This window comes from Mandrillus leucophaeus, unplaced genomic scaffold, assembly GCF_000951045.1.
Source record: "Mandrillus leucophaeus isolate KB7577 unplaced genomic scaffold, Mleu.le_1.0 Scaffold61, whole genome shotgun sequence".
Lineage (NCBI taxonomy): Eukaryota > Metazoa > Chordata > Mammalia > Primates > Cercopithecidae > Mandrillus > Mandrillus leucophaeus.
In genome coordinates this window covers 5,985,618-6,008,287 of record NW_012106586.1, presented here as the reverse complement: position 1 = coordinate 6,008,287, position 22,670 = coordinate 5,985,618, and the positions used below count along the sequence as shown (strand labels likewise).

Here is a 22,670-nt window from a genome sequence, read left to right as displayed (position 1 = left end):
CCTCTGTGATTCTGGGCTTGCACCTCTCAAATCCATCCTCCCCACTGTTGCCAGGGTGATTTCTTTAAAACATAAACTTGATTGCATCAGTCCTCCTTCAAAGCCCCTGCTTCATGCTCCACAGCCGGCACCCAGGCTTTCTGTGACGAAGCCCAGAAATTCATGAGGCTGAATATAGCCTCATTCTCCAGTTTCCCCCCATCATTTACTGCTCCCAGAAATACCAACTTCTTTTTGTCTCTTACACACATCACACGGGTTTTTGCTTCTGTGTTACTGCTGAGATTGTTTCCCTTCATGAAACACTCTTCTAACAACAACCCTGGTCTCAGCTTCACCAGGATGACTTCCTGACTGGCCCAGGCTGCGCGGGGCGCCCTTCCCTTGGTCTCCACGGGGCCTCTGGCTTTCCTTTCTTTTGGTGCTTGACACTCTGTGCATCTTTCAACATGAGCTGGAAGGACTGTGATGTACTGGCTACTGTAGTTCTTAAGAGTCACTGAGCTGAATGGTGTGCTCTATATTTACTACTACTTTCCCCCTTTCGAATCCTCCCTCACTGGTTCAGCACTCCAATCTCGCTGTATAAGAAAAAGAGAAGTGTAGTCAGAAAGTGGGAGGTCACTCTCCCACCAGCTCCTGCACTGTGTAGTGACCACAGAGAGAACATCAAGGTATATATTAATAGCATTTCTGCAGTTAGAGGATGGAAATGATCGTCTTTCAACATTTTGCTCATTGACCTAAAATGTAAATGTATGATATCGACTCAGTCTCCCCAGAGTTAATCTTGGATGAAAATACAAAATGCATTCTTTGAGTCCTCCCCTTCAACCCCCCACCCACCCCCCAGGCATCCAACTGTTACTCTCTTACATTATAACTTACCATCCCTGCTTTTCATCCACTCTGGACCTAAATTAACAAACTTGAACCATACAGTGCTGTTCCCAGGTACAATGTAGGCAGCCTGATCGTGGCCTTGGAAGAGATAATACACAGGTTTGGGTTTAAAAATAAATTACTGAAATTTCAAGTGGATTATGAGAAGAGTAGCCTAGATAGCATTTTTAACAAACAGATTTCTTTTTTTAGGCGAATCGTTAAGTTTTTTTTAACTTTAAGAAATATTTTTAATTGATACCTAATGATGACATATTTATGGGGTACATAGTGGTGTTTCATCTTAGGGTAATTAGCATATATATCATCTCAAGCATTTATCATTTCTTTGCGTTGGGAACATTTACTATCCTCCTTCTAGCTATTTGAAACCATATGTTATTAACTATATTAATTGTTCAGTGCTATAGAACACTAGAACTTATTCCTCCTCTCTAGTTATAATTTGTGTCCTTTAATAAATCTCTCCCTATCCTCTTTCACCGACTCTTCTCAGCCTCTAGTATCTCCTGTTCTACTTTTCACTTCTAGGAGATCAACTTTTCTTTAGCTTCCACATACGATTGAGAACATTTGGTGAACAAAGACGTTTCACACTTTGAACACAGTCACATATCTAGTATTCTGTATACTTAGTAACCCAGACCTTTTCCAAAACATGTCCTCCCTAAATTCTAATCCAAAAAAGTCTCAGAAAATCTAACCAAAATATTTAAGACCTGGATGAAGTTTAACAGTATACACACAAACTGGAATTACTTAATTTGAATGATTTACCACTCAATAAATTTTGCCCATGTACCATCAATGCTGTAATAAAATATTTCAGCACAAAGTAAATTTTGAGATTTATGACATCCTTACGGACTTCAATACTGTTCATCTTTTCCAAGGTTCATCTCCCACTTGGGAAATAACTCACTGCCTTGTAGTCACCACATCTCTGACAAATGTCTTTTTACAGGTGCTGTACAAAGTCTGATTTTACACAGTAAATGGAGACTTTACTGTGGTAAAGAAGAAGGTAGAGAAATTGACGATTGTGTAATTTCACAGTTATTACCAACTACTATATAATCTTAGCCATCCAAAATAGTGGGAGAGACACTCAGGGAAATGCCTTGAGTTATTTATTTTTCTTCTTGGGTGGATGACGAAGGCTGTCACGAGCCAGGGAATGGTGGGCTGACAGTCTGTTTCACACCCAAGATCTCCAGGAGTCAGCATCTGGCAGGAGGCCGGGGGGATTCAGTGCTGGCTTGATCTGGCCCCAGATGGTCTCCTGGACACAGAAGCCCAGTCCCCCACGTTCCCCAGCCCATCTTTGCACTTTGGTGGCTCTCCTTCACAAACATGGCAAAAGAGCTCCAAGAACACAGAGCACACAAGGCACACATCCAGTTGCCAGGATGTCAGAATCTCAGTTATGTGGAGCCCAGGGAGACAAGCTCTGGCATCTGCTTTCATTATTGCCTGTCTGACTGCACAACTGCTTCTCATCATTGTTTTTATAGCAATTGTAATTCTCCTCCTGTATCAGTTTTCCTGCAAACCAATTATGTTAAAAAAAAAAAAAAAAAAAAGGTATCTCAGAAATTCTAGTGCCAGTGATCAAATGTTGAAGTCACTAAGAGACTGAAATTCTGCCATTTTCCCATTTCCATTCCTTTCAATGAAGACAGCCTCAAACTCAGACTTGATTTCTGAATCTCCAAGGGCGGCATGGCTAAAACTGAATATAATCTGGGCAAACTGAAGCGTTATGAGGCTCTGGAGAATGTGACTGAGAGGTATATCTGACAAAGCCATGGCCAAACCTCCTGGGCTTCCCCCATACAGCTGTGCGGCAGCTGTAAGGGAACGCCACTCGCTTCTCTACACAGGATTCCCAAAAAGGCTCTCTTATAATGAGCATGCCAATGTGGGCAAGCCACTACATCTTCTCAGGGTAAATCACGTGCTTGGGTTGAAAGGGAAAAACACACAGTTGTCCAAGTTCACTATTATGGTAATGTAGGTCCCAGTGAATGTGAGGCCAACTGGTGGCCGAGGTTCACCGTCTAGTAGACCTGGAAGCAGCCCTCTGTTGACAGAGGACCAGAATACCATCATCCCGCCTGGAAAGTACTGAAAGAGACTAAGTTATATATATGCAATGCTCTAGCTTGAGAATTACAATCCTATAATTAGGAAAAATGCTGAGTACGCCTAGTCTCTATGCAGTTCAGTCAGTACACCACACCTAACTAACACAGTGTTGCTCCCTGCATTCACCTGTGCCTACCACCACAGGCTCCTGAGCTTCCCTGGGCACCACTGCCAAGGCCACACGAGGCCAAACCAATCTGGAGGCGTGCGAGGTTCCCAACCACCTCCATAGCATGGGACTTAGCAGAGGTGGCTGAGCATGTGGGCCACCAGTTCCAGAACCAGGCGACCTGGGTGTGCACCCCAGCTCCACCACTTGTCAGCTTTATAAATATGGGCAGGTGTCCTAAGTTTTCTTTGCCTCAGTTTCCCGTCTCAATCATGGGATTAAAACAGTGCTTAACTCAAGGATTGAGTTAATATATGAAAAGCTGTTAGTACCCAAGTGCCATGTAAGTGTTAGGTATCAGCTATGTTATTTTTATTTTTACTAGAGTACATGGGTATCTTATATATGGGTACAAAATACTACAGACTGGGTAGTTTAAACAATAGACATTTATTTCTCACAGTTCTGGAGGCTGGGAAGTCCAAGATCAAGGTGCTGGCAGATTTGAATTCTAGAGAGGGTCTTCTTGCTGGCAGACAGCCTAGCCACCTTTTCACTATGTCCTCATATGGCTGAAGGGAAGAGCACTCACTCTATTATCACTTCTTCTCCTAAGGACACTAATCTCACTGTGGGAGCTCTACCCTCATGACCTCCTAATTTAAACCTAATTATTTCCCAAACGCCCCACCTCCGAATATTATCCTATTGGGGGCTAATGCTTCAATGTATACATTTGGGGGTGGAGGGACACATATTCGTCCATAACAATGGAGAAAAACAAAACAGGTGGACCTTCCAAAGGTTTATCATGGAAGAAACTTTGAGGCCATAAGAGTAACTTCTTAAAGTCCACCTTGGCTGTGAGATGGAGTTTCCTAGTTTAGTTCAATGGGCAATAAATTGTATTTCAAGTAAATGAAGTAGAAAAAACAAAAAAAAACATGGCAGAACAGTATAAAAGAGCAAGAGATTAGTCAAGTACATTGGCAAATTGCATAATTAGAGGTGAAAGTGTCTTTTTTTCTGGTTCATTTCTTTTTTTTAAAGTCCCTTTGCCTGAACTAGAGAACATTATTTTTATATTAGGTGGATATTACCAGTTTTAACAGCTTAACTAAAGCAAAGGTAGCTTTACAGTCCTAATACTGTGAGGATAACACAAAGAGCTGTTATGAGAACGCACGGAAGCATATCACTCCGTGATGTAAGATAAATATTAAACATTATAACTGCCTCTTCCTTAGGAACAAAAAATATGTCTGTAACAAAAGAAATTAATTTTTGTTTTCTACCCCCTGAAGGTACTTTCTAAAAGTTCACAAGTATGAATTCCTGAACCTAATGTTTGCGAAAGTCCTGAATATTCTCTTCCCTCTCTTCCTGTGTGCCACACCTTCTAGAGATGAGATCAATACATACTTTACAGAATAGACAAGTAACTCAGGCTTCTGTGAGGGACTCTGGCAATTCGAGGAACCCCAATTCCTGAGCTCTGCCCTGCTGGACACAGAGGGGCTTCCCCAGGGTCACTGCTGATCTACTTCTTATCCCAGTCACTGGTGCTCCCCATTCTCATCGTTTCTGACTTTCAGACTCTACATGTTGTTCATCTACCCTATGGTACCTGTGTAGGGAGTCTGAAGAATTTAGGAATTGATCAAGGACAAAAGTTACGACCATGAAATGGCAGCAACACACACAAGGCTGTACTGGATAAGGCTCTGACAGGTTTGCGTGCAGGTGGAGTCCCTCACTGCACGTGACTGACCAGAGGCTACTCAGAAGGGGAGGTAGGCAAGGGAACACCTGGGAAAGAAGGGACTGGGAGGGGAAGCTTATATACGTATGTTTCTATGTGACGTCAGTGTTACTCAGCAGCAGAGCAAGGAGTCTCTGGTCAGAGATCCCTGAAGCACAGCAGTGGCCTGAGGGTCTTCTAGGCCTGGGGCTTACCTTACGTATGATTATAGATGTTGGATAGAGTTTTGGGTGTATGCAAATCGGTAGGCTCAAAATGGCTAAAACTCTGCTTAAACTATGTTTAAAATGATTTGGATGTGAAAACATTTGAGTATGGCGCTTGCAGGCTTTCGAGCTAATGGATCTCAGTCAGCTATGTAAGAAATAAACAATTCAGGGATTGATATGTGGAGGCCATTTCGGACTCATTCATATAACATGCCTACCAGGCCAAATGAGCTCCAAGATGTGTATCTTCCCAAGTAGTATAATTTATATTTAAATCATTTCACCCAGGGACCGATTTATAATTTCCCACTCATTTGCCACAGAATCACTTCATTTCTATGAACCTCGGTTCCCATGTCTGAAAAGCTGACCACCCTCTTAGTGTTTACTCCATTTCTCCTTGTTGCCGCAACATTAAGTTCAGTCCTACAGAAGATACACCTGGGTTATCAAGATGTTTGATAAAATTACAGATTCCTGATCCCTAACAGCCCTACCAGATCTGTATTCCTGGGAGGTAAAAAAATCAATAATTCATAATTTGTGAAAATTCTCCAGGTGATGCGCAGTCAGGCTAGGAGCCAAGGTCCCGGTAGCTTCCATGGGGAAATGTGGAAGTGATCTCTGCCGTCAAGACCTTTCCATGTTGTTTCATTGTTGAAACAAGACAGATGTACTTTGGGAACAGATGGGAGAGGTCTGGGTAAGGAACACATTATGAATGAAGACAGGGGACCAGAAATCAACACAGAGTGTTTATGGGACAGTAAGGAAGCTGTCTGGACCTCTGTATTGGGTGTGTGTTCTGAGGCAATGAGGACATCAGGTTGGATAAGAAGGTGTGGCTGAAATTATCCTGGGGAGTGTCTGTTAATGAGAAATAATTTTGACCTCATGTGGTAGGAAATAAGAAAAAATCAAGTGATAAGAGAATGACAAATAAGGAGTCATTCTGGAATGCAAAGTATTTTGCCATGTGCCATACATGTACAGAAATGAAATAAAAGACAAACTATGGGGCAGAACCTAAAATGACAGCTTTATAAACATCTCATTTAATGCTCAAAGCAGTTTTCTTTCTAGTAATTTATCCACTTTACTCACCTAATTTCTTTGTATACAATTGATCAAAGTATTCCTTTATAACCCTTCCTATATCTCTAAGGTCAGTAGTAATGTCCCTCTTCACACCTGATTTTAGTCATTTGAGTCTTTAATTTCTCTTGGTCTGTCAAGCTAATAGTTTGTCTATTTTGATCTTTGCTAAGAACCAACTTTTGGTTTTATTTTCTATAATGTTTTTCTATTCTCTATTTCATTTATTTTCTCTCTAATCGTGTTTCCCTCCTTCTACTTGCTTTGGATTTTGTTTGCACTTTTTTTTTCTGATTTCTAAGTGTGAAAAGTTACTGATTTGATTTTTTTTTATATTTTAATATTTGCATTCACAGGTATATTTGCATTCACAGGTATATCCCTCTAAGCACGGATTTAGCTGTATCACATAAGCTTTAGTATGTTGCGTTTTCATTTTTAATTCATCTCAAAATATTTTCTAATTTTTCCCTTGTGATTTTTTCTTTGACCCCATGGTTATTTAGAAATGTGTTAAATTTCCATATATTTGTAAATTTCCCAAATTTCTTTCACTTATTGATTCCTAATTTTATTCCAGTCATTGACTAGTACACTTTGCAAAATTTTAATCCCTTTAAATTCATTGAGGCTGACTTTATAATCTAACATTTTCCTCTGCCCTGGAGAATATTCCATGTGCACTTGAGAATAATGTGTGTTCTGTTGCTGTTTAGTGGAATGTTCCATAGACGTCTATGAAGTCTAGTTGATTTATAGTGTTGTTAAAGTTTTCCACCTCCTTGTTTGTCTTTGTTCTAGGTGCTTTATTATTGAAAGTGGAGTAAAATCTTCAACTCTTACTGTTGGATTGTATTTCCTCCTTCAATTATGTCAATTTTTGCTTTATGTATTTTGGAGCTTAGTTGTTAAGTGGATTAATGTTCATAATTGTTATATATTCTTGAAAGAATGGTCTTTTATTATTTTATCCTTCTTCATCTCTAATGATAATTGTTGCCTTAAACTCTATTTTGCCTGACATTAATATGACCACATTAATTATCTTTTGGATACTGTTTGCATTTTTCCCAAGTTTTTTGAATTACTTTTTCCATTCTTTACTTTTACCTATTTATGTATACATTAGATCTAAAGTGTATCTTATAGATAGTATATAGTTGGGTCATTTTCAATTCAGTGTTTACTTCCTTTTTAATTGGACTGTTTAATTCATTTACATTTAATGATTATTGATAGGATTATTTATGTTTGCCATTTTGTTATTCTATCTTTAACAATTAAAAAAAATTCTTTGGGAAACAGGGTCTCACTCAGTTGCCCAGGCTGGAGTGCAGTGGTGATATAATAGCTCACATGCAGCCTTTATCTCCCTGGCTCAGGCAATCTTCCCATCTCAGCCTCCTAAGTAGCTAGGACTACATGCATGTGCCACCATGCCTGAGCTAATTTTTTTTTAACTTTTAGCAGAGATGAGGTCTTTTTATGTTTCCCTGGCTGGTCTCAAACTCCTATGCTCAAGTAATCCTTCCACCTCAGCCTCCCAAGGTGCTGGGATTACAGGTATGTGCCACCATGCCTAGCCTTAGCTTTCTATGACATCCTTTTTATTCAACTTCTATAATGTCCTTTATATTCAACACAAACTGCTTTGTGTTAGATATCTTCTACTTAGACATATTAATTCCTTGTCATTTTTTAAAGGATTCTTTTTAATATTTCTTGTAGGAAATATCTGATAGTGACCGATTTACTTTTTGTTAATGTGAAAATACTTAATTTCTCCTTCATTATTAAAGGATGGCTTTGCTGGATATAGAATTCTTGAGTGATACATTTTTATTTGAGCACTCTGAATGTGAATATGTCATCCCACTGCCTTCTGGCCTTCATGATTTTTCGTGGGAGAAATCAGCTGTTAACATTACTGAGGACCCCTTGCACTTGTGATGAATTGCTTCTCTTTTCAACATTCTGTCCTTGTATTCGGATCTCCATGGTTTAATTATGATGTGTCTAAGATGGTTCTCTTTGAGTTTATCCTATGTAGAGTTTGCTGAGCTTCTTCAACAATGTGTAGATTAATGTTTTTTAGCGAAATTGGGAAGTTTTCACCCTTATTTCTTCAAGCATTCTTTCTGTTTCTTTTTCTCCTTTCCTTGTGGGACGCCCATTATGCATACATTGGTATGCTTGATGGTGTCCCATAGACCTCTGAGGCTCTGTTCATCTGTTTCATTCTTCCTTGTGTTTCTTCAACTGGATAATCTCAACTGATCTATCTTCAATTTAGGTGATTCTTCTGCTTGCTCAAATCTGCTGCTGAGCTCCTCTAGTAAATTTCTTATTTCAGTCATTGTACTTTTCAACTCTAGAATTTCCATTCTATTCCTTTTTCAAAAAAACAACTTTTATATCTTTTTTGATATTTTATATTTAGTGAGGCATTGTTCTGATACTTTATTTCTCATACAGGATTTCTTTTAGTTATTTGAACATATTTAAAACATCTGCTTTAAAGCCATTGTTTTGTATGTCCAACTAGTATGGACTTGCTCAAGGAAGTTTCTATTGACTGTCTCCCTACCGCCACCATGATTTTTTTGGCCACACTTTCTTTATTTTTTGCATGTCTCATCAATTTTTTGTTAAAATACTAGACATTTTAAATGATATAATTTGGCATTTTGAAAATCAGATTTTCTCATTCCCCAAGGTTTGCTGTTGCTGTTTGTTCAATGACTTTTCTAAACTAACTTTGTAAAATCTATATTTTTTGTCATGTGTGCCACTAACATCTGTGCCCAATTAGCTTACACGACAGCTAATGATTGGACACAGATTGCCTTAAATATCTGGAACTAATACATCTCCCAGTCTGCCGAGTGGCTCTGTGTGTAGTTAGTGCATGTCTTCAACACTCAGCCAAGAAGTCTACAACTCCACACTAGCCTTCACGTCCTGCTTTCCAATGCTTCAAGTTTGGCCAGAAGTGTGAACTCGGGGCTTTCTCAGGTCTTCCATGAACATGAATATAGCACTGGGAATGCACACAGCTCTAGTATAAACATGGTCTTTTAGATTTCTAGGAGCATGATGTTCTAGAACAAGCTATACTAATTTCTGGTGAAAAAAATCAGAACAGTGGAACAGTGACTGCCTTTGGAAGGTGAGGAAACAAGGGAGGCATCTGGGCGGGTGGGGAACAGTAATTTTTATATATTAATGGAGTTGGGTTATACACTACATGCATTTGTCAAAGGTAGCTGAATGGCATACTTGAAATTTTTACATTTAGCCACCAGTAAATTTTACCTAAAAAAACAAGTAAACAAATATTGAATTGTAGATAATGATATGCATAACACATGTTGAAGTATTTAGGGGTAAAGCCTGCAACTTACTTTAAAATGTGCAAAGCATAACATGGCTTGATGGCTTATAAAGCAAATAAGAAACAATGTTCATTGCTGAATCTAGATGGTAAGTAAATAGGCAAAAACTGTACAGTTACTTTAACTTTTTATGTTTACATATTTTTATAACAAACTATTGGGGAAGAAAGAGTAGTAAAAAGACACTATCTTCCTCTATACAGACCTGGAAAATTCTTTTTGTAGTAAAATTAGGAGTAAGATAATATGAATAAAGTAAGGATGCATAACATTATTTTTAAGGCCAATCTAGCAACCTGATTTGATCCAACTGATCACTTTTTAAATAATTTTTTTCATTTAGCTTCCAGGACACTATACTCTTCTAGTTTCCCTCTAACTTCAGTGTTTGTTCCTTCTTGGAGTCCTTTGCTTTTTCTTCCTCTTTCTCCTCACCTCTTAACATTAGAGTGTCCCCAAGATTCATCCCTTGAACATCCTCTTTTCCTATACACATTCTCTTGTTGATCTTTCCAGTCTTACGGTGTTAAATTCCATCTATTTGCTCACAGCTCTCAATTTTATATCTCTAGCTCCAACTTTCTCCTCTGAGTTCCAGATTCCTTACTTGATATTTCCATTTGGAAGCCTAATAGATAATTCCAATTAGCCAAGTTTGAAACAGAACTTCTGATTTTTGACCCTACCCACAAACACATCTCATAACCTGTTCCCCCCACTGTTTTCCTCATCTCCATTGATGACAACTCCATCCTTTCAGCTGTTCAGATCAAGACCCTGGTCATCATCCTTGACTTCCTTGACTCTCTCTCTCTCACACCCCAACATCTAATCATCAGGACATCCTGTTGGCACTGACTCCAAACTGTAGCCAGAACTTGGCTGCTCCTTACTACCTCCTCTGCACCTTTCCTGGTACAATTCATCCTCACATCTTGCCTGTATTATTGCAATAAACCTACAGAACACAGCAGCGAGATGGATACGATTAAGACATAATGCTGCTTCTGTCATACTCTGCTCAAAACTTTTCCACTGGCTTCCCATTTCACACAGAGTAAGGCCAAGGTGCCTTCTGTGGCTCCCAGATCCTAGATTATTCCTCCTCGTCATCTGCCAACTCAACTCCTGCTGCTCTCCCCCTGCTCCCTCCCCTTCAGCTGCACTCGCCTCGATGCTACTCTTGGAACTCACTAAGCCTGTTCCTACCTTAGGGCCCTCCACAGTGGTTGTTCCCAGGTATGTTATTTAATTCCTTCACCTTTTCCAATCTTCACTTAATTCAACCTTCTCACCCAATTTAAGTTTCCAACTTATTCTGGTATTCCTGAACTCATACTCTCAGAGTTTTTCCTTCATACTTATCACCACCCACTAGCATGCACTTATTTATCATATTTATTACTATTTGTCATCTTCTGCTAGAAAGTAAACTTGACAAAGGCAAACCTTTTTTTCCTCTTTTCTCTCTGATGTCTCCTAAGAATCTAGCTAAGAACCTAGTACATAGTAGTTTCTCAGGGAATGTTTGCTGAATGAGTAACAGGGATGTATTATACAAGGTATAAAGGTGACGCAGAGGAGGAAATGATTGATTCTGCCAGGGATGGTCTGAAGGACTTAAGGATGAGTAATGCAACACAGTTTTACTAAACTACGTACATGTTACACATGCAGTTATGAATGCCTTAGATAGACATTAAGCATATTTTACAGACAGTCCCTTGCAAGCACCAGTCATCAGTGGAGACTGTATAGATGAAAATAAAGAAGCCTAAGCAGAGCTGGGGCTGAACAGCCAAGTTTTTGCTATATTTTGAATATAGTTAGTGTCAACATGTCCTCATGGATTGGATACTGGGTGTGAGAAAGAGAGAGAATCAAGGATGACTCCAAGGTTTTTGTCTTAGAACTTAGCCTCAGGCTCAGTCCACTCCAAGCTGTAGACATCTCAACCTTCTTCAGAGATATTGGACTAGGAAGAATAACTCTAACAGTAGCCACCAGGGAGGGGCATCCAAGTGAGAAAGAGGTACACATATTTAACTAACTTAAGCAGGGTCTAAAGGAGGCTGAGAAAAATGGAGCAAATCCTATAATCCTTCTCAACTAATTACAGTATAATAAAAACATATACAATGTGAGAGCACTTTCTTAGGAATATTTAACCATACCAGAAGAATATCTGTTAGTTATTTTCTATTATCAGCAAGAAAAAAATGTTTATCAAAAATGTCCTGATCAAACACTCCAGTAAACACACACAGAGTAGTGTGTAAATTATAATGATTTCTGAAAAAGCTCCACATATAATAGAAATTTCAAAATGCCTTTTCAAATCCGTTATTAGAAAACCTATTAAAATCACTCATATGAATTTATTATTACAGTAAAAAGCCCTGGTAACCAAGTAAGCATTTGTTTTGATCCATTAATCATACATATTAAACAAATCTCTTCAAAACCACTAAATCCTAACCCTGAGGCAAGCAAAGTGAGGAGCTCCTGCCCCAGAACCATTTCTCTGGTGATTAAAAATGGCAATGCTTCGCCTACTACAGCTTCACAGCACTGACATCAGGAAACCAGCTTTCTGCAGTTGCAATCTATTTGCACCCAGGCTGGTGTCCGGTGTGACAATGGGCAGGCTCGGGGTCCCCAGGAACCTTGGTGGGTGGTGACGCAAGCAGCAGCTGCCCCCACGTCGGCCCTCATGTCACTGTGGCCAGGCTGTCAGTTCTGTAGGTCCCTGAGGAAGATCATTTGCTCTTGTCACCTATGGAGATGACAGGCACATTGGCAGGACACCTGCTGCCACCAGTGGCTGACAGGGGTACACAGTAGGTACTAAGGAACAGATGTTCCAGCGTAGCACTGTGATCCCCGGGCCCATCAACAGAATATGGCTGTGGTTTCACAGCATCACCCATTATCAGCTCTCTCCCTGACACTCGGTCGCGAAGGCTTTTGAAATGGCGAAAAGGGAAAGAATTGCCATATTGTTTCTTCTGGAAGATTTTAACACCTTCCAACTCTATGCTATAGAAAGAGTTCAACCACAGGCAAGAGAAATTTTTTTTCAGGATATTCTGCAATAACTTAAAATCAAATGGACATACAGTTGTTTTTCAGTTAGGCTTTAAAATCCTGTTATGAATATTTCTATGTTGAAGAGAATACAATTTGTGGAAAATGATACTTGCTTCAGAAGACGGGGCATGAGTGTACTGATGAGGCCAGAGGCTACCCCGGACAACCCTCTCACAGGCGCTGTCCCACTTGCAAGAGCCAAATCCCATAAGCATGCAACCAACTCTGACTCCCTGTTCATAAATGACTGAACCAGAGGTGGCCACTGGACTCAAGAGAAGCCAGTTCATAGGCTAGCCAGTGACCTGTGACCTGGAGCAAAACAATAAGTTTGGATAAACCTTAACTTGAAGAAAATAGAAAATTAATGAAGCACTGTGTCACATGCTATAGATTTATCTGAGGGTACAGACAGACGTCGACCTATGCCCATAAATGTCCAATTCTACCAAGAAAAAGTGCATGTACTTTTCCAAATTGAGTGACCTTAACATATTAAGATTTGCCTAGGTAAGATTTGCAACTTATTAATTTGCTTTTAATTTGCTTCTATCTTTGCCCTACATTCTACTTTTCTTTATCTTAGGGTTGCTTATATCTTTATGATACTTGTGTTTGGCAATTAAAATTAATATTGTGTATATGTCTGTGTTCATGACCCATTTATGTGCTTTGGAGGTATCAGGGTTAAGTGACCCACTGAATTGCATGTTTCATGCAGGCCTGTTGTTCTGACTAGAGAGGTCAATCAACCATGACAAAGTGCTTATGAACAGCTGGCCTTCAAGGAATAACTTCCCTCTCTAATATTAAAGATGCATAAATTATTCAACCCCTTAGAAGAGGGTTTTGCAGGGAAATATTCAAAGTCATTAAAAATCACTTTTCTTTTCTTAAAGAACATCTTCATTTGAAAACCAGCCAAAGACAAAGTAGTTAACCAAATTTAGCAATGACAAAGCTTTTCCTTCACTTAACACAGTTTATGTTCTGACTTCTGGATAAGTTTTGTCCACCTCAAATGCATACACAGAATTGGTGCCTAAGAACACAACAACTGTTACTAGTTCTTAAAGAGTTTATTTATAACCTATCCTTAAAATTTCTCCTCTGAGGAAAAAATTCCTTCAGATATTTTAAAATGAAAGAGCTCAACTGTTTTCACAGACCAAGTGAGATAAACCAGAAAATCTGAAAACATATATGAGCTAGTACAAAGTATAAGTATAATTTTAGGCAACAGTGTACCTAATAGAATAATGTTGCACACCAAATGTATTTTCAGATTTTCCGAATAAGAATAAAAATCACCAAATTTTCAAAGTTTGTTTTTAATTTACTTAAAAAATATATTTACTTCCTGTGCTTTTTCCCTAGAAAATTCTATTTGTTAAGGACACATGGCATCATTGTCTAACATTTAGTTGGCTGAGAATAGGAGGTATAAACACCTCCTCAGTCATCCATCCCTTTCTTTCCTTTAGGGAAGAATCTCTCCATATTACCACTGTTGCTGGTATGTATTTCCAATGGCATTGCCCCTGAAACCTCTTTTGAAAAAATGTAGGCAAGAAATTGATCTACTAAAATCTTAACTCCCTTTGTATTTGAGTGTGTTAATTTCTTTCCATTTCCATACATTTACTTTGGCTCATACCATATTAACTCAGGTTAAACTGTCCTCTGCATATGGTTAATGCAGAGATATTTTTTGGATGATAATCAGAGATGTGTTTTCTTTTCTTCCCAACCTCTTGGGTGTTAACTTTTCCTTCCAGTGGAATAAAACTGATTCGACTGTCTCTTCATGAATCGGTCCTCAATATCCATCTATTATTTTATGTTTTGAGCTTTGGCCTATGTTACATTAAAGCAACGGACACAAATAAGTGCTCTACAGAAACTTCTGAATGTCTGGGTAAAGATTCTCAATCAACAGCACAGTCTTCTGTAACTAAACAGTGGTAGGTAGGAAGCCAAGGCCAGCTTCTGCTTGGAGAGTTCACATGTGGCTGTACCACATCTCTCTTAAAACCCACTACTGTGGCTGAGCCCTACTTTATTTAAATTCTGGTGCTCCACTTTAATTTACACAGTCTTACTAAATCTTCTTCTAAAACGCCACCAGATTTTCCCATGTTTCATGTCGAACGTGATTTGGTCAATTAAACCCTCAAGTCCACAATACTCCCACAAAAGACAGGAAAAATGATAAGGTTTTGGAGAGACTTAAAATCTACACATATAAATTAGAATGTCTTAAATATGCTTCTATCGAGAAAAAAAAAAGCTTTTTTTTTTTTTTTTTTTTTTTTTTTACAAAAATTCTGTCCTTTTGGCCATGATTCTTAACTGGGAGTGATTATGCTCCTCCAAGGGACATCTGGCAGTATCTGGAGATATTTTTGACTGTCACAACTGGGCTGAAGTGCTACTGAGGGTATTGGCCAGGGATGTTGCTAATCATCCTACAGTTAACAGGACAGTCCCCGACAGCAAAGAATTATCTTGCCCAAAGCTCTAGTAGGGCTAAGGTTTAAAAACTCTGCTTTAGAACATAATTCCTAACTCTGGTTTTACAATTCGTAGAATATCCCCTAGAATTTTCAAAGGTTATTCCAAAATGTTTTTAAAAATTCATTACAATTCACCTTAAATCTGGGGAGAAAAAAAAAAAAGCAATGTGGTCGTTTGGGAAAGTAGGGTATTGCCAAACAAAAATTGACAAAGTAACAAAATTCAACAAATTTGAGTTTCATTAATACAAATGCTTTAGTCAAATTAAACAATTTTAAGCTTTAAATTTTTATGTTGTTTGCATTCAATGTGATCAGATCTATATGCCAAATGCACAGTAGTTCACTGTAAATTCTACAAATATGAGCCCATCTAAGCAAACCAAGGGAGTAGAAAGAGCTCTCATGAAGGACCGCAGCCAACCACTGGGGCGCTGCAGACAACAACGCAGCTCTAGGACTTGACATTTTATGTGTTGCCAAGACCCTTGGATCCTAAAAAAGCCATGGTCATCACATTCAAAATTTTCTAACTTCTTTCTTCCTGGAAAAGAAAGCATGCAAGAGTGCACAGGGGAATCTGAGGGATCCTGGGAGATAACAGTGGTGGGTTTCCTTGACTCTAGATTCCTTCATAGAAGGTGTGGCTCAGGGTCCTCATCTGAGCACACACTGGAGCTTCTCCACGATGCTATGGGCAGTCCTGTACCAAGGGATAAACTTATCCAGTCCTTGACTGGAGAAGACCTATTCCAGTCTGTGGGTCATGGCTGAGTGTTTTAAAGAAGTTTCCAGGAAGGAAGTAGGATTACCTGTTTTTTTGAACCAATTGCTACTTTGCTCACCTTAAAATTTACATCTGTTTGGAAAATAAGTTTCATTACATGTTCCAGTTTGAATCTACTGAGAAAGCATTGTGTAGACTAGTGAAGGATTCCAGGCCTTGGTGAAAAGGGTTCTGAGATCAATTAGGAAAGTCTAGGGATAAGGAGAAATGCCTGCCCATTTGGATCTATTCCCTACAACTTTCACAAGTGAGTAAAACTTGAATATGCCATCGAGCCTTATGGCCTATGATAATTTTCTTTAAATTATTATTATTATTACGTCCAGTAGTTTCTTTTCAGTTTTCTTCAATGAATCCATTTTATCTCCTTAGTTTTCATCTATATTCTCTTCCTTTGTGATCTTATCTAGTCTCATAGCTTTAAGTATGACTTAAAAGGTTACTGACTTCCAAATTATTATCTCCAACCCAGAACTCTCCCCTAAATTCTAGAACGAGGTCTGCAACTGCCTAGTCCACTGCATGCTTATTAGATATCCCAAATGTAAGATCTTAGACTAAAAGTGAACTTCTCATGTTCTCCTGCAACCTGTTTTCTGCCCCAACATGGGTGGCCATCAAGAGAGTGAAAATGATGGCTGAGCAAGTCTAGAAAGAGATGACCCATCTCTCCCCGTCCAGGTATACTGGCATGGAAGAAACCTCAAAATCTCCCTGCAATCTCTCCATGGCAATAGAGATAGTTGAGAGTAAAGAGCCACCATGCCTGCCGGGGACTCCATAGCAGAAGCTCAGGGATGACTGTCCACAGAGAGGAGGGAGGAAGGTTGCAGGGAGGCTACTGTGCCAATGATGGTAGACATGTGGAGATGGCCAAGCCTCATGAAGAGCTGCTATCATGGTCTGAATTTTGGTGTGCTCCCGAATTGATATGTTGAAACCTAATCCCCAATGTGATAGTATTAAGAGCAGTGGTCTGTACGGAAGTGATTTTCATGAGGGTGGAGCCCTCATGAAAGGGATTAGTGAGCTTATAAAAGAGGCCTGAGGGAGCTTGTTTGCCCCTTCCACTATCTGAAGACATGGCTAGAGGTGTTATGAAGCAGACAGTGAGCCTTTGATCTTGGACTTTCCAGCCTTTAGAACTGTGAGAAATAAATTTTTGTTTACAAATTACCCAGTCTAAGGTTAGAGGAGCCCAAGTGGACTAAGACCCTGGACAGGCTCTGTGAGCAGTACCAGCTACCTCCTGCTCCAAGAGAACAGACGATGGACACCACAGTAGGGAGTGCTGGGACAATAAAGACTGATAACCAAACACTAAGCTGGATGAGATCTCTCAGTGCAGTGAGGTCTCGAGGACAGAACATGAACCAGGTCCTCTTGCCCTCCACCATGCTGCTCCATAAGTCCCTCTCCTAACCAAGAGCCAATGGGGAACAAGGAAGAGGAAACGTGAGAAAAAAGAGCAGTACAGTCAGGGAGTTTGAAATCTGCATAGAAATAAAACGAAACAAAAAAAAGAACTCATTGAATACTTACTCAAAAGACAACATTTTTAACCCTGCAGAAATTGAGCTACCTTGAAGTAGCAAAATCATGTTCTCTCTTATCCACAGAAACAGTGACTTAATGACCAAGTTGAATTTATCTACAGAAAAAATGAAAAACAAAATCCTCCTTATGACCAAGTTGGGACTATAAATTTCAAACTCACTAAATACATAAAGAGAACGCATAAATACATATGGCTGTTGAGCTCACTCCAAGGCCAACCTGTCTCTATTACAGTTGTACTTTAATGTTTAAATAAATTATAAATTTAAAATATGTGTGATATTTAAATAAATTGCTCAACAGCCACAACAGGATTAAGCAAACCTCTGCTGAGAGTTTCCAGGAAAAAAAAAAAAAAAAAAGAAAATCTATTGCTGAGATCCTAAATAACAAAGCCTACATTTCCAGGCAGCATTTGTTGGCCACGTCCACATAAGGCCAAAGGTCTGTTTCTGTTAGCAACACCCTATTGTCTTGCTCAAAAGCAATCATTAGTGAGATCAATATGTCCAGCAAACTAACAAAAAACTGGAAATACTATAGCCCTCAAATGCCACAATGCTTCCCAAAGTCACTGATGGTCAGCACAAAGCAGTAATGACAGATACATACACAGGCTGCTTTCTTTGTTACCACCCTAAAGCAGTTTTTTTAGCCCACATGTAAGTGGAGAACACATGTTGTCTAATGGCGACTGCAATGGAGCACTGTTATTTTTTCCTGTGTTACTGCCTGTGAACGCTTCAGATGGAAATGACTGTGATTATGAAGGGACGGACAGCAAATCTCCTTCCCCTGGGAGTAATGAAATCCCATTCCTTTATAATCACCCATAAATATTTATGTTTTATTGTCCATTAGTCTTTGCATTACAAGAGAGGCATATTCTTTTATCTTTCATTATTTAAAGAATAAATTTAGACTTTATATTTATGATGTACAAATAATACTGGATTTCAGGGTGAATTTTTCTGTTTTAAATTACTTTCAGCTTGTAATAAAAAATGCAGATTTTCTAAAAGCAGAATTAAACAATATGTTAAGAGCCTCGAAAATAAGAGTCTCAGATCCTGATTATGTATAAGACTTAAATATCCGCCTTAGATTCAAACTATCCATTTGATTTCTGAACATCTTATTGGCTGAAAATACAACTGAGGTACGAAGAGGCTGAATGGTTGTCAGCGAAGGAAGAGTGAACCACTTCAATTTCTAGACTGGAAGGACGCTGGCCAGGCACAGGTATTTTACATTTACTCTGCCAATAGTTCATCTTTATAAAATGTAAATCTCAAGGAATTTAATTTTTCATGAAATACTGGCCTTAAATAATCACCATTTGCCCTGCTGGGATAAAGGAACAAACCCTTCCATTTATTCCACCCAAGTGTTACAATACTACGCAGAGGGGAAATTCCTGTCCACATGATATGGCCTATGTTGGTGTTGTAAGAAAACCGCAATTGCTACTGTAAGCAGAATTAAACATAAAGCCCCTAATCAATGGAGAAAAACATATTTATTAGGCAAATTGGGGGTAATTTTAGAATGCAAAACAGAATGTAGTTTGGCTAATCTTTTATTTGTATATCACTTGTTCTCACAGTCCAAACCCGACACTGTTTCTGTGGCATAATATACTTTCAAATTCCATGATTCAATACAGACAACCATGACAAACACTAATGAACAGAGCATGCAAGCTACTGTTCTGGTTCTGAGGGCTCACTGGTTTTTTAAATGTTGAGGCTTAAACAGTGTGAAGGATTTCTCAAGGGTAAAACAGTAAATACAAATGCTCAAACGGCCAGGGGACCCTCCTTCTTTTGTGGTCAGGAAATTGGTTTCTTGATCATCTCAGAGAATACATGAAGAGTGCACCCAAACATGCAATATGCCACATTACGCAAAATAAATGATGCAGGCATATCATTGTGTTTCTAGGTAGCAGGGAACCATCTGGGATAAATGAAGCACATTTTCCATGAAAGAAAGGCTGATTTAAGGAGGAAACAGGATGGAACAACTGTTAACTTACAGGTGTGATTTTTTATAATTAATATAAAATCAAATGAAATCAGACTGCCTTTGCAAGTACAATGTCACAATATACCTTCTGCAGGGTGTAGGAGTCCATATTTCCTGAATAGAATAGAACAGGAAAATGCCACCTAAACATCTAAATATTCATATAGGGAGGAGAGATTTTAAAAAATCCATTAAAATTTGAATGTAAGTTTACGTTAAGTATAAGTTTAAGCCTAGAAGGTTATTTCATATCAAAGATGTGTTTTTGCAATTTTAATTTCAGGAAACAGATAAGGGGAGGTTTTTTTAAATGCAGGTTTATTTAAGGTACAAAATAAAAGTGAGAAGAGCAATATAATTTCTTTGACTGTAGTACCGACCCACTGATAATCTTCTTAGAAGGGTTCAAAGAATTCATCATCTTAGCCTCCTCCAGGAGAGAATCAATATGCTATTTCCATTCTAATCATTCATCCTGAACTATAATTTTTTCCTAAGGAAATGAAAGATGTTTAACACTGTACTAAAGGTCCTAATATCTTGGATTAGTAAACCCTTCCACTGACATATGACAATTACAGATGGGCAACACACCAAACAACTTGAACTTTATAAGGAAACGCATACATTAAAATGTGAAGATAAACCAATGCTAAAATATTTAGTGTCATATAAACTTCTGAATTGTAGTTTATTTCCTCAAACTCATTAACATTTAGACCTACAGAGAAAACAAAGGACTTCAAAATCAAAACAAGTAATTGGAGAATTCAGGCAGACAAGTACTTTTGGCTTCATGACTTACATATCCTGGGACTTGAAATTGCCAAATAACAGCATCCTTTCTCAATTTCTCATTGCAAACATAAACAAATCATTAGAGTAGAACAGATGACTCAGAAAAGGAAATATTGAGTCCACAGACATATTGATTTTAACATACCAAATATCAATAAGAAAAATAAGTTATTAAATAAAAATTTACAATAAAAAATAAACGGATGCAACTGTTTTACACCCAGCACAAACAAGTCCCAGATAGAAGAATTAGGTGCCTATATAAAGGTGCCTGGCACATACTAGGTACACGAGATATACATTGGATAGAAGAATGAATGAAATAAGAGGAAAAATATATTTTTAGAAAGTAATTTGATGATTAATTTGCTCTTACCTAGGACTACTACATAATTTGCAGGGCCAATATAAAGTAAAAATGCAGGACTCCTTGTTTTAAAGTTTTTAAATTTTCCTTCTCTACTTTGTACACATTTTAGTGACTGCATGATCACACCTTCACGTGGTTTTATGTACTTGTGTGTGATTCCACAGTAGCCTGGTAATGTCTCTTTGTCCCTGATCTAGTTACTGGTCTTTGGTAGATACTCAATTTTTAATTGAGATAAACAATCCCCATTTCTGGGTCTGTCTTTGTAACTTTATCTTCTTGAAGGGTTTCAAGCTTAAGTGTGCAACTGAATTTTATTATAATAAATTATAATGCTAATTTCAGCCAGAGTCAAGAGTCCTACATTGAAGAAGACATTGAACTGGATATTGCCAACATTTAATTCTCCATGAAATATTAGGTCTGACAATTCTTTAATTCGTTACACCATTTTATTCAGTTTATTAAATGCTTCAATTTGCTGCGTAAGTTTTGTCCTCAGAGGTCAAACTGTACTCACTTGAACAAGAGTCAGTCCTTGATGTACCTAAATCCCAAATAACTAAAATCATGAATCACTTTAGTCTTGTTTTGACAACACACTTTCAGGAGGATAGAAGCCAGCATGTTTGAGGGGAGAGTTATCTTGGACATTGTCAAGTTCTGCATCCATGCTTTAAAAATGATGGGACTGAGGCCCAGTAAACTGGAGAGACCTGTCCAATGTCACAGGGGAAGTCAGTAGCAAAGCCATCATGAGATTCCAGACATAGACTCCTACAAATAGTTGTTGCTTCCATGATACCACAATCACCGTTTCTCTCCGAGCTTCACGGCAGAGACTGCTGGATGTTTCCCTGTGTGCACTCTCTCCTTTCATCTTAATACAACCCAATTACTTTAGTGGGACACGTGGCCACCTGGTAGAAACAGGACCTTTCCCAGTTTTCCTTGCAGATAGGTGGGACTACATGGCTAAGTCCTGACTCAGGAGATGTAAGTAGAACTATGGTGTGCATCCTTTGGCAATTGCTATTTGAAAAACGAACTAGCTCTTCTTTGGCTACTTTTCCTTCCTATGAACTGGAATGCTGACTTAATGACTGGATTTCAAGCAGCCATTTTGGACCATGAGGTAGAAGCATTGAACTACAGTTGGTAGAGAAATACAATAGAAGGAGCTTGGGTCCCTAACACCATGCCATATAAGCCCTGGACTACCTATCTCCAGATTTATTTTACACAAGAGAAAAAGAAATTCTACCTCGTGCAAACCATAATTGTTTTGAATTTTGTGTCACATGCAGACAAACCTGACCCTAACTGATGTAACTTACATGCCTTATATTTTCCTCCATTTGACTTCATCTACTTGGAGATCTCACCTCCACCACTACTAATATTAGGTCTACTTTATCTTTCTCATAAATCAGAACAAGTCCCTGTCTGACCTATCTCATCTGTGAGGTTTTATTACTGCTGGCTCAGGAAAGTAAGTTCCCGGACAGATCCTATTTTGGCCTGATCACCTGTGCTTTCTGTGTAACAGCCTACAAAGTCCACTGGTATTCAGGTCCTGCTAGATTCTTATTCACTAATTGGGATTCAATTGTACTCAACATTCTATATTTATCAGGCAATGGAGGACCATGAAATACTGAAGAATGGAATTTCACTAGAACCAGAAAATTGAATTCACCTCCCACCCCCAACACACACACACACACACACACACACACACACTCACCAAGCCTTCCTGCTAAATGAGATCCTGTGTTTCCAAGTTATCTTTGTAACAATATGCACAATGATCTGCCGTTAACACAGATAAAAGAAAATTGGAAAAGGTCCAGCAAATTTCTAAAAGTCAGGCCACCAGTCAGTAAACACCTTATTCCCTGAT

The 22,670-nt window shown here is 38.7% G+C and overlaps 1 protein-coding gene across 1 annotated transcript in view; it reads right to left on the bottom strand.

Annotated features, from left to right (window-relative positions):
• Positions 1-2,514: 2,514 nt before the first annotated feature.
• LOC105553835 (microtubule-associated tumor suppressor candidate 2-like) overlaps positions 2,515-22,670 on the bottom strand; it is a 366,625-nt gene continuing 346,469 nt past the window's right edge. The window contains exon 9 of the mRNA XM_011999993.1: positions 2,515-2,778. Coding sequence (XP_011855383.1) covers positions 2,515-2,778 — 264 coding nt within the window. The remainder of the gene's footprint in view (positions 2,779-22,670) is intronic.